Source organism: Sparus aurata, chromosome 3, assembly GCF_900880675.1.
Source record: "Sparus aurata chromosome 3, fSpaAur1.1, whole genome shotgun sequence".
NCBI classification, from domain to species: Eukaryota; Metazoa; Chordata; class Actinopteri; order Spariformes; family Sparidae; genus Sparus; species Sparus aurata.
The window spans coordinates 22,760,022-22,773,085 of record NC_044189.1 but is presented as its reverse complement, the minus strand read 5'-3'; the positions used below and the strand labels follow the sequence as shown (position 1 = coordinate 22,773,085).

Genomic DNA, 13,064 nt, shown 5'->3' with positions numbered 1-13,064 from the left:
GAAAGTTGATGTGAAAATCTGCTGTAATGAGAGAGGTGCTTGAGCAGCAGGTGCAGAGCACTCCTCACCACCACAGCACCCTGATTGAGCAAACAGCTCTTTATTAATACAGAGGATAGGAGCTGGTGCCAGGGCATTCATGTGTATTTGTGTTTAAGTGCGTGTGAGGAAAAAGCGGATATGAGTCTCGGAGGAGGGGTTGGACGTCTTGGAAACGATCCTCCTCATTTGTTGAGGTGTTTGTGTTTTGTTTGAACTCAGCGATGGCGTAACTGCGAGTGAAGTTTTGCCTGTTTGAGTGTGTTTGTGCATCCGTTTTTGTGTGTTCGTGCTCAGACAGCAGGGGGTTGATTGGCAAACACCACAAAACCCACTAATTAATTTCCTTCTTGTTTGTCACTCGTCCTTTATCGGGGCTTTTTTGGCATTCTGTTGCAAACAGGTGGGCTGTCACTTCTGCACTGTTGCTGTTGCACACACACACCACCATAAATTACAGAATGAATCTGAATTGACTTAATAGCTGTCGGCCTTTGATGTTAGTAATTAAGAGTCCCTATTTGGGTAATGGAATTTGACGTTCCCAGGGGGGGAAAATGAAAATAAAGCATTGCAATAAAGTAAAAAAAAAAAAAAGGTCACTTGGTGCTCAGTTGGTTATGTATGAGTGGAGCCTTCCTGTCAGGCCTCTTCAACTAATACAATTCCTATAGCTTTAATCTCTCCCCTTTTCATTTGCTTTATATTTTATTACACACTCTTGACAGGGGGCGATCATTTCTCTTTAATGTCCCTTAGTTGTGTAATTTTTGGGTTTTGATTATAATGTCTGCTGCTGAAGTCATATTGTACTGACGTGACGCCAAAGCAAAGCCTCAGTGTCTCATCTCCTTTCCTTCCAGAGAGTTTAGACCCCAGCAGAGACAACCCAGGCTACAACTTTGCGTCCAACAGCAGTTCAGTGGCAGCAGCCATCCTAGTGCCTTTTATAGCCATGATCATTGCAGGCTTCGCTCTGTACCTCTACAAACACAGGTAAGAGTCACACCGATGATATATTTTCCCATTCTCATCATCTGCAGGTGATAACAATACAATTACTATTTGTATTGTTGTTGCTGTTGTTGCAATTTGAATGCCTCTGTAAAGTTAGCTGTTTCAAATGAGAATCTTACTTATTTCTCTTGAAAGATAAATTTGCATTCACCCTCCAAAATCCATTAAAGTGAAATGGATTTTTCAATATGTTGACCTCAGAATGAGAAAATCGTCATCTCTGATATAGAGAGAAGACTTCCCACCCCCGCCTAGAAAACTAATTGGTTCGTAACAGTGAGACACAGTGAAGTAGTCAGCTGCTCGATACAGTGGGTGACTGAGCGAGTGATGAAGAATAAGTGAGCGAGCTCAATTTGCACATGGGAATCTCACAGTGCTGCTGTGACTATTAATAATAGGCTGTACCAGTACAAATCAATGTAGCTATATCCATATTGGCTATTTTGTCAATTTATCAGTAAGTTGATTGACAGAAAATTAATTGACAAAATGCAGAAAACAACTGAATGGGTATCAATTCAGCCTCTCCAATGTGATCATAAATTGATCTTTCTGCTATTTTATATCATTTGAAATGTAATATTTATGTGTTTTGTATCGTTGGTTAGTTAACCTTGGCCATCAAATTAGAAATTAAATAATGTGCCTTGAATTTTACCCTGTTTGCATATTTGACAGTAAATCAGTACAGTTAAAATCAATAACAAAAATAATTGTTAGCTGCAGCCTTAATCCATATTAGGACACACATCTTTGCTGTGTACTTGATAGAATGTTTGACTGGTTGAACCTTTGTATGAACCGATCTCACTTTTTATTATATTGACGCTTCTCATTTCAGAAGAAGACCTAAAGTCCCCTTCAATGGTTATGTGGGCCATGAGAACACTAATGGACGCGCTACGTTCGAGAACCCAATGTACGACCGCAACATCCAGCCCACTGACATCATGGCCAACGAGACAGAGTTCACAGTCAGCACAGTGTGCACAGCTGTATAGCAACTGCTCTCCCGCAGGTGAGAATCATAAAGTAAGGAATCAGAGCTTGACGCATCCTTGGATCCACATTTCTCTGAAAGCAAATGAGAATATCATCTTGTGGCGCGCAGGTGGTCGAGTGGTTAGAGCGCATGCCATAAAACGCAGCCGACCCCGGTTCGATTCCGGCTGGAAGTCCTTCGCTGCATGTCACCTCCCCTTCTCTCTCCCATGTTTTCTCTCTGTCTACTGCTAATAAAGGTGTCTATGCCACAAAAACTCTTAAAAAAAAAAAAGAATATCATCTTGTGGCAAACTTGAGCAAATCACACATCCAAGGCATCATAAGTGCTGAAGCAACAAGACGCAGATTCTCAGCATCTCCAATCTTAATCCTTTTACACCGTCCCCATGGAATTTTCTGAGGAGAGAATATTCTGTGATTGGATTTTTTTCTGCTGTGTTTCCTTTGATCTGTATCTCTTGTATTAATGAATTTCATTTGGTTTGTTTACGCTTTATTGAAAACAATAGAATATGTGCGTTTTTGTTCATTTCTTTGTATTGACCAGACATTTCCATTAATGCTTTTATCTTCTGTCTTTTTCCCTCATCACTGTCTCCATTCTTTTGGTTATTGCTTACATCTTCTTCTTTGTTTATTTCCCTTTGATTATCTTCTTTTTTTTGCTTGCTTTTTTATTCTGTTTACTGATTTCTCTTTTCCTTTTCCTTCCCCGTCCTTGTCCTTTATCTCACACACCCATCACCCCTTACATTCATCCTTCATTCAGTTAGGGGAGGAGAGGTGCAACACATCTTCGCCTGCCTGCCAACCAACAGAGGACATCTATAGTTCCTCGAACGGAGGGCAAGACAAAGATTATTTAATTCGCTGAAATACCTTCAAGAAACATCTCCAGTGGCACAAGGCTCTTACCCGCAGGAGACGAGAGAAAAAAAAAAGAAACCATGTGAAGACAACGACTGTAACAAACGCCAACAACAAAATGCTTTTTGTAACTTGACATGGTTTCTTGATTAATTTTCCATATTTTGAGGAAAAGCTTCCTCCTGAAACTGCAGCCGGCAGGAGTGACACTGGAAGCAAAGCTGTGATGACTTTTCTCACTGCTCCCCGCCTAAACCCAAAGGGAATTTTGCGGTCAACTTCAAGTCAAGAAAATTGACCTGTAGCTAACAGAGATCTCTGTGCAAATGAACTGTATGGTGGACGGCCTCTCGTTGGCCTGTGTGAGTCACTGAGGGAGAGAGTCTGGACTGTTTCGATTCACTCTTCTCTCTGTTTTTCATTTGCTTTCTTTTTTTCTTTTTCTTTCTCTCTTTTTATACGCTGCTTGCTTTCTGTGATGAGTAATCGGGAACTCTGTTTTTCCCCAACTGTCTGCTCCTGAGGCTGTTTGAAAGGTTTTGTTGGAGGCCTCGAGTCTCTGGCTGAGGATGAATTAAAAATTCAGTAGGTTTTGAAGGCCATGTTGGAGACACACAGTCTATCATTACTTTTTGAGCTTGACTCAGTCTTTTTTTTTTTTCTGAAGCAGGGATGAAATTCTGCTTGCTGAGGCAGCTGTGTCCAGAGCAGGGGTTAAAAGGTAGCTAGAGCTGCAGAAAAAAGCACTTAGTGAGGGTGTAGAGAGAATTTATGTGTGTCTGTTAGTGCGAGAGAGAGAGAGAGAGAGTGTGTTGCATGTGTGTGGTTGCAGCATCTGCAAAATACCTAAAATATCTCTTGTCTGTTTTGGCCCCAAAGAAGATTCCACCAAACAAATGACAGATAATGCTACAGCATTTATTTTACTTTATTTTAAGACATTCAGAGGATGTCTTTGAGACCAACAAAATAAAGCAAACTCTGATAGTGTATAGATCCACTGAGAAAACAAAAACTGAAGGCAGGGTTAGTGTCCAGTTCCAGCTTCCATTTGCTTTCTCTTTGTTAGTTGTGATTCATTGGCAATCCCATTTTTGTGTCCAGGAGAGTCTGAAAATAACGTGAGGGAAGACAAATCCACCTCTCCTAAATCAAAATGCTAAATAAGAAGCAGCACTCTCAGATTTGCTTTACACTGGTCACAAACTTCCTGCCACTGTCGCTTGAGGAGGCACTTGAAGGGAAAAAGGAATTGGTTGGGTCAAAGTAAGGATGGGGACTATGATACAGTATATTTCCATGGATATATAAACACCTCGGGATCACGTGTTTTTTTTTTTTCTCCTTCAATTTCTGAAAATCAAAATATTGCTGAAGCTTGAAGTTACAGCGCAACACATGGCATATTCTCTTTGGAAAGACTGTAAGTCTGATGTCGAATTCTCCACTTTGGACTTTCTTTTTAATCCTGGGTCCACCTTCATATGCTTCTACACCTTAAAGGTGGAACATACTGTATTTTCACTGAGATCAAGATGCAGTATGAACTCCCTACGCCTGGCCTTCAGATAACAAAGATCAAAGTTTGGTCATGTTTGAACTCCCTCAACTGTTAAACTAAAGGCACTTGAGTCTGGAGAATGGATGAGTCAGTGATCTGTCCCCCCCTGGATTATATTCAGGTCTTTTCCTCCAAGTTAACTTCTGACAGCTCCATCCTTTTGAAAAAAAAAAAGCAGTGAAGCTTTGTTTAGTCTTCGCTCGTTGTCAAAAAGGTGCAGAAGGCTTCCTCAGAGCCGCGACAGCAGGGGAGTTGGCGGCATACTGATTACTCCCATGCATTAAATCGGAAATGATAAATATGGGATGGGAAAAGAAGTGTTTATGCCTCTAATGCTAACACTCCTCGAATCTGTGTCACCTTGGGAGCGATACTCAGAAAATATTGTTTTGAAAACGCGACACAGGAGGGAACTGCCATCAGAGATAACAGCGGGACTCCACCTTGGTTTGTGACACGTCTGATGAGAAGAGAGGATTTAAACATTAATGCTTTTGTGACACAAACAATCTGTGTGTGAATGTGTGTGTGTGTGTAAAATGTATACGAGTGCCGGAGTTGAAGGATGGACACCCACTGGGCTTACTGAGCACCCTGCTCCCAGCTATTTACCACTTGCTACCCCCATACCTGGGAGTCCTGTGGATGCCTGAGAGGGGTGAATAGTGCTCAAATTTCACTGCAGCAAATTGAACCATTACATGCAATTTGCTTTAATTTAGCCTTCCTTCGCTGTCGAACCCATATCCAGTAATGAATTCATCCTTACCATTATCACTGACAGGACAGATCCTCCATTATGTAATGTTGGACTCAGTCTAAAACATCCATACTTCTTTGATTTACCACGTACTGTTTACTGGCATCCTTCTTTTTAGCGCTAGAAATTTGGAGGAAATATAGGATTTGGAAATATATAAATATATATATATATACAGCAAAGTGCTTTTCACAGTCAAGGTCCACCTCTGTACAACAGGTTTTATAATGAAGTCTTTAAAATCACCTACAGTACATAATTTCCCTCAGAAATCCAGGCCTTTGAAACCAATCACTGTATTGTTCCTTCAATCAGTTTCGCTGTGGGTCGGTAATTGCTTTTACAGTTTTATTACTTTTAAAGCTCTCGCTTATCTCGACGGTGCAGATAGAATACTGCCCCTTGCCTGTTCTGGTTGTGAATTGATGGAAAAGGAAACGATTGAATTACCCTGGAGATTTCACGGGGAGAGGAGCAGTTGCACTCACATTATCTCAAAGACATTGGTACTCAGTTCTCATAGTTTCGTGCGGCTGTTGCATCGAGCATTTCCTTTTCTTTTTTCTTTTTTTTTTCCCTGACATCGCTCCAAATGTTTCAGCAGAGTTGATGGCTTTATTGTATTCCAGAGAAGTTCAGTTGGGGCCACTTTAAGATGGTCTTCACCCTCCATTAATTCCTCTCACGGTAACGGCTAACACACACACATCGCGGCATGTTATTAAGCTGTGTTGAGTTTTAAACAAATAAATGTGACGAGTTAGTGAGATGCGAGATGACGACCCCCCCCCCACACCACTCCCTAGATAGAAGCAAATCGATCCGACGAGATTTAGATTGTAGATTTGGACAAGCAGGATACAGAAGAATAAGTTCACACATCTAAGATTGTTTTTACCAACAAGGGCTCAGTGTCACGAAATTCCAAAATGTTTTTTTAGGGCCAGACTCATTACTTTTCCATGTGTTTTACCTCCTCCAGTCTCAAATAAGCACTTTACGTTGATTATAGTGCCTTGGTACAACCCCATATGATGAACCAGCTTGAGTGGCTCTAATTTTGTGTTCAGGAAAACAATCCTCATTATTGCTTTTCAAGGATAAGAGGATTATGATGTTTCTTTTTTTTTTTTAATGTCAGATATGAAATCAGAGCTCCTTTTTCTGGGCTTCAGTCTGCCTGCACAGCCCAAACGCACACCTGCTGAAGAAACAAGGAGCTCTTTGCATCTGTATTTTTGATCTTGCGAGAACATTTGCTTGTCAGGCTCATGTCAGAGAAACCTTTATTTGTTAACCCTTCTAAATGAGCGATGAGCTCAATAGTACTGTAACTCAGTGTGCAAGGATTCTTGGATTTTAATGTGTTTGTCTACATTTTTGAGTGTTTGTGTTGCCGTGCATCTTTTTAAGAAAGTTACCTTTTCAACCAAAGAAATTTACCCATATTCAACAAAATTATGATTTGGCAGAATTATAAAAACAAAGATGAGCAATTTAAATTAGTTCTCAATGTCACTTAATTTAGTCGCACTTGTTAGAAAAGTTTCTGTTAGGGAGTCGGACATTTTCAGAAATGCTTAATGGGCGCCACATCAATAGATATATATATATTTTTTTTTTTAACCCATCTGGGTTAGTCCAGGAAGTTCTCGGAGAAAGTGCAGTGCAGTTATGAAAACGAAGATCAGTGAGTTCTGGATGGAGCAGCGTTATACGAGTTTGAAGAGAGACTTTCTTGAGAGCGGCCGGCTATTTCCTGGTTCTCTTTGCATATTTTAAGACAGAAACTCTGCTCATCCTGGGTTCATTTTCGTTATCAGCCAGACACAGCTCCGAGTCCCCTCCTGCTCACCATCTCTTCTATAATGAAGCACACCACAGCTATGTTCTTTGAGTTCCCCATTGAGTTCACTGAATTTTCTCGCAGTCAAGAGATGAGACCGAAAGCTTCCGAATTTCTGTCTGCAGCTAGCGCTCTCACTTTTCAGCACAGGCCACAGCATACGTGCATTGAAAAACCAAGCGATCCATCAGTCATGCTGCGTGACATATCAACTATCATTTATAATCTCCCATCTTTCATTGTCAACGCATATCGACGGGAACGACAAAGCCGCACTCGCTGCTGCGTTTTTCAGGCCCGTTCCATGCAGTCTGCCTTCACTATTCAGACCCATTTCAGTGTGTCTGCCAGACTCCGGCATGGGAGAGAGGGAAAAGGCTGTTGTGTTTCGCAAAGCTATGGAGCTTAGATGGATTTTATTCTATAAATGGAGATAACGATGGACTGCGATATGCTCAGATCGGTGGAGTTGTTTTTGAAAAAACTACTGAATGTATTTCATTTCACTGAGTGCATCAGAATTTATCAATCTATACTGTGTACAATATCTGTAATACCACAACCGCTCCTCTGTTTGTGTGCAGTAATGAAGAGTGTGTTGCAAAAATGTGTCATCCTTGGAGTAAAAACAGAATGTCCAATTTATCCAGATTATAATATAGCAACATATTTACGGGGAGCTGCTTTTTATTACCACAGACTTTATATTATTGGTTGCGTGTCATGGCAACGCAGTTATTACAAGGTCCCATGTTTTCTTTTTTTTTTCTTTCAAACATTGTTTCATATCAGCCCAGTAGATCTCTCGACTGGCCTCTTAACGAGACCAAAACTCACGACAACCCATAGCGCCTAAGCGAGATCAAAGCGGCCCTCGAACGCCTCACGAAAACAACAAAACAGTCAAAGACAAAGATTCAGTGTCGACGTCTTGCTGTACACCAAAAGGGTTACCTGTAAAGAAACGGACGAACGTGGACTTGAGCAGACTGTGTGTAACTACAGAGAGAAACTCCAGAGGGAAAGTGTCTCTGAGAAAAGAGAACATGTTAACGAATAAAAAACTTCTTTTGTACAGAGATATATTTTTATGAAAATACATTTGTAATATAAAAAGAAAAAATGGATTGACATATATGTAAATGTTTTTTTCTTTTTCATTATTGTAGTACAAATGCTAGTGGGGAGTATATGAAAAATCTCTATATATAAATATATATATATATATATAAATATATACAAAGAAAAATAGAAACAAGGCTTTTTGTATATGTAAAAAAGATTGTACATAAAAGTTTACATACATACTGTACATATGTAAGACCCACCATGGCTTGTCTGCAATATATAAAATGTATTTTATCCGTCTGTATATGATGCTTTGCATTGTGTCTAAGCTTATTCTACTTTCTTGAACTTGAAACTTATTTTGAAGGTTTTGGAATAAAATATAAAACCTACTCTCCACCGGGGTGTTTATTGATTGTATGCATTTATCCCCTCAAGCCTGAAATCTATTAGCTGATCATGAACAATTACCCTCATAGCAATGTGATCCTGCCGCAGCTTCTCAAATCTGGGTTTTTGTTTCACTGTACAGTATACAAGACTCATGTGTTTTGTCTGAGGACATGTTTGTTGGTGTTTACTGTTTTGGCATCCCACCTCTGCTCTTGGATTGAATATGTGCCTGTTGACAGGTTTCTGACACAAGTAAGACAGAAAGATGAACATCGTTTGAGTATGTTGATAAAGGTAACCATTGTAAAGGTTTAATGGAATACTCAACAGTCTTTCCAGGGTTGGCTTAACTCCCCTATATATGAAAAGCTATTACTAAAACTCAAGTTGCACTGGACTAGTACAGGGTTCGTACGGGTGCTTGAAATCCTTGAAAGTGCTTGAATTTCAATGTTGTGTTTTCAAGGTCTGAAAAGTGCTTGGATTTTAGTTTAAGTGCTTGAAAGTGCTTGACATTATAACTCTGTCTTTTACAAAATTGGGATCAGACTGGATAATTAATTTCTGAAGTTTTTGCTATTATAGAATATAATTGTAGATGTTTACAGCATAATACAATGTACATAATTGTGATAAAAAGTGAAGAAAAAAATCACAAGTATATATATTCCTTTAGATACGTATTTTACCCCAGCAGTAAGGTGCTGGAAAATCTTAAAAATGACCCTTAAAAGTGCTTGAAAAGTGCTTGAATTTGACCTTGAAAAATGTGTACGAACCCTGACTAGTATCATCTGACTATATTTGCAATATTTGTAGAGGATGTCCGTGATCTTAATCCCACTGCAATCCCTTATGTCAGCAACTTGCAAGGTAACAATTCCATTCTGTGAGATCACCTATACTGATGTCTATAAGATGACAGAAGGTTAGAATCAACTAAAGGTTGTTAAGTATTGAAGTGCAGCCACATGGCATGACTTACTTGATCTAAAAAACTGCAAATGTGTTATGCTTGCAACACATGTAGAGTGGGCAAACCAACTCTAAACTATAGCAATGATGTAGCTTCTGTAGAGGAGACAATTTGCTTCTGACAGCTGATATTATATGAAGTCTTGACATCACATCCATGAGATTATATCAGTAGGTGTGAGTGAAAGAGCCCATTTCTAACTAGTGATTCAATAAATGTGGTTGCATCAAAAAATATGAGGACACGTTTTTTAACCAGTAAATACTTACAATGTGTAAACTGAACATCTGTCAGAAGAACTATGTAAACAGGAAATCATAGTAGTATCAGAAGCTGTTACAGAATTTACAACATTTATTTCAAGGGGACTTATACAGTTTTATCTTTTTTTCAAGTTTACTTTGTCATAAAACAACATTTTGATCAAGGTTCAGGTCAGACGTGTCCACCATATCCCATAGGAACACTGAGCAGAGCCATCGTGCAATCTGTAACTGGGCTTTTTCTCCTGTGACGAGTTAAGATGTCTGCTGAGAATTTGGCCTATTACCGTAGATGTTTTACTCTCAACACTCTGAACGGGTCTCATATTAGCAAGCTAGTATGAGTTTTGTCAGTTGGGTCACAAACATATAGATATTTAGCAACAACTAATGAATACTTCTAAGTGTTGTATCGCGGGCAACTGGACATGTTTCCGTTTCACCCCTCGTCCAAGAGGCTTCTTCAGTTCTAACTGCCCAGTTGCCTACGATACAACACAACTTACCATGACTCGTATGACTGGGAACCTTCATTAACAACTAATAAATATTGTACTCCATAAATCCCAGATGGCTAAACTCCGGATACAGCAGGATCCAGTAGTTTGCTCAGTAACTCGTATAATCGAAGGAAGACTAGAAGCATCGTATTGGTGCCGCAAACCAGTTGAAGAAACCACATGGGACTTTGTTGGTGTCAATGAACATTGCTGTTCACTCAGTGATCTGTGACCCAACATGTTGCAGGAACACAATCAATCGGGAAACAGATTAGATTCAGAACATGTCGCGGTGATCTGAAAGCAATGGAAGTCGGCGATGATTGAAAAGCAGGTGCAGAAATCTGATAATGCCTTCATCTCAGTACGGTGATATTATTGATGTGCGCATTAACGCAGTGCAAGTAAGGAGAGCAAGATCAAACTGAAACATTAGGAGAAAAAGTTAATGAATAAAAAAATGAATATTTGGGGTTTTTTTTTGTTGCATTCGGTGTGACAAAATGAAAGGAGACCAGGCTTGCACTGGCGGCGCCGCTGTTAATGTTTGAGCTTCTGAAAATGTTGCGTCTTTAAAACACAGCAGGAGACAGAAAATGAGAATTTAAGAGCCTTAAATCTCAGCCGTTAACACGCTGAAAAAAAACAAAACAAAAAACACATTGTTGATCTCAACATCATGGTCATAAAACGGTTTGGGCCTGTCTGCATTTCATCATTTCGCATAGTGTATATTGTGACAGTATAGACATAAAAGCACGCCTCCAGAACTGCATTTAGTTCTCATTTTCATTGCAGCAAAGTTGATAATGGCAGAAAAGAAATGCCTCGCAGCCCTTTTTTGTTTTTGTGTGAAGTTAAGCTCTAATAGCCTTCTGAGAAAATGCCCCTTATCTTCTATACAAATATGGAGTGTAACACCTTGTGAAAAGTTTGAAAACAAGAGCTTTAATTGCATGAATTATTTTTTAATCATTCCTTTTTCTTTTTTTTTTTTACCATATTAACATTTCCTTTTAACTTCACAGGTCATTGTTGTATGTATGGCGCTTTTAATCCCTTTCATGAAGTTAAGGAAACGAGGGAGCGTCACAAAAGCTGTAGTGGAACTCCTCTGGTTCCATATCACACGGAACATTTGAACGACTACTCCTGCCGTCTCGAATAAGTGAGTGCACGTGTGTGCGTTTAAGTGCGTGGCTGTGTTTCACCCGAGCATTGGCAAGGTTAGAGCCTTTTCTTGATTGATTAAATCAACAGCTATACACGGGTCATTAGTCACTCCTGTTCTCGACCAGGTTTCCCACAGTGATTAATCAAACCTTGTCAAGTTGTCCTGACCTGTGAGAGTGTTCCTTCACAGCAGCCAGTTAGCCCTCCGTCCTCAGGACTGGACTTGAAAAAATGTTCATGGCCTCAGTGTTTGTGTCCCAAATCAATGCCGGAGTATTAACCTAACCGCTGCTCCACTTCATCACACACTGACGATGCAGATCAAAACCAGGCTATTGATTTCATTTCCAGGCCGATAAATCATACGTACCGCCATTTTGCGGACTTGAGGCGCTCTCTGTGATTGCCTCCTCATCGGATTAAAATCTGATTCTACTCAAATGCACTGTATAATGGTTTCGCCTCATGATGAGGTCATTTGTAAGATCTCGTGGCGTGCTGTGCTGAGGATCCTCTCGCGGGTTCTCTGGGTTGGGAATTCATCAAGAGACTTATGAGTTCCTCGTCGCTCTGGCTCACTGTGAATTCTTTGTGCTTCTGTGAATCTCTAAGTCCTCTGATCAGACACTGTCCTCACTCTCAAGAGTCGATGTGATAGCATGCTAATTCTTGCAGACTAAATTTTGACTCACTCATAGTGAATCTGGTGGATCCGTGGTGCTGGAATTAGCACCGTCACCTCACAGCAAGACAGTTTTAGCTTTGAACGTTTCCCCGTTTGAAATCTCTGAGTTGTTCCTACAGTCTAAAGTCTTGCGGGGTAGTCGGTGACTCTAACTTTACCTCGTGAGGAAGTTCTCTCTTAAGTTTTTAAGTCCATCTTGCCAGCCATCAAGTTATGCACTCTGTTGGACCATCTTATTAAGATCTACAGGCAGCTATAGGTGCAGTTTAGGTGTGACGTCCATCTGGAGAAACAACCGTTCATTTGAAAAAAAAAATAATGGCCGTTTAGCCTGAATGCTGCTAGATGTCTTTATTTAAAGGTCCAATTTGTAAGGAGGTACATTTTTGAGTGTCATTCCCAACTTCAGTCATATACTGGTGCTTTGTGATGGTGACAGACTGGATCTACAATCCCAAAGCGTCAGTAATTGACAGGTCGGAAACCCGTTCAGAGTGTTGAGAGTAAAACATCTATGGTAATAGGCCAAATTCTTGTCACAGGAGAAAAAGCCCAGTTACAGTTGTTAATGCTATTGCCTGATTGAAACTGAAAAATCAACATTCTTACAATGCACCTTTGAAGAAACAGCAAAGAGTGGCACTGAGGACTTCTTATGAACAGGAGTTTGATTTACCAACAGGCTCCACTGGTGGTAGCATTGTCCTACTCTTGATCTGATTGGTTGAAGTCGGGTGATGATGACGCTAACAGACAATTAGTCCATCCAGTCACCTGTCAGGTACTTGACTTTCCTACAGAACCCCAGAGGGGCAAATTAAGTTATTTCACATCATTAAAAGTTTGTTTTTTTTTCCTCTGGCCATTCCAGTCTGATCAAAATGATTTTCTCTCCTGTGTTCATGACT

The 13,064-nt window shown here is 40.1% G+C and overlaps 1 protein-coding gene across 1 annotated transcript in view; it reads left to right on the top strand.

Moving 5' to 3' along the window:
* The window catches only part of csmd2 (CUB and Sushi multiple domains 2), a 268,624-nt gene extending 260,061 nt beyond the window's left edge, over positions 1-8,563 (top strand). The window contains exons 70-72 of the mRNA XM_030411628.1: positions 903-1,035; positions 1,901-2,077; positions 2,834-8,563. Coding sequence (XP_030267488.1) covers positions 903-1,035; positions 1,901-2,060 — 293 coding nt within the window. The 3' untranslated portion in view covers positions 2,061-2,077; positions 2,834-8,563. The remainder of the gene's footprint in view (positions 1-902; positions 1,036-1,900; positions 2,078-2,833) is intronic.
* The last annotated feature ends 4,501 nt before the right edge of the window (positions 8,564-13,064 follow it).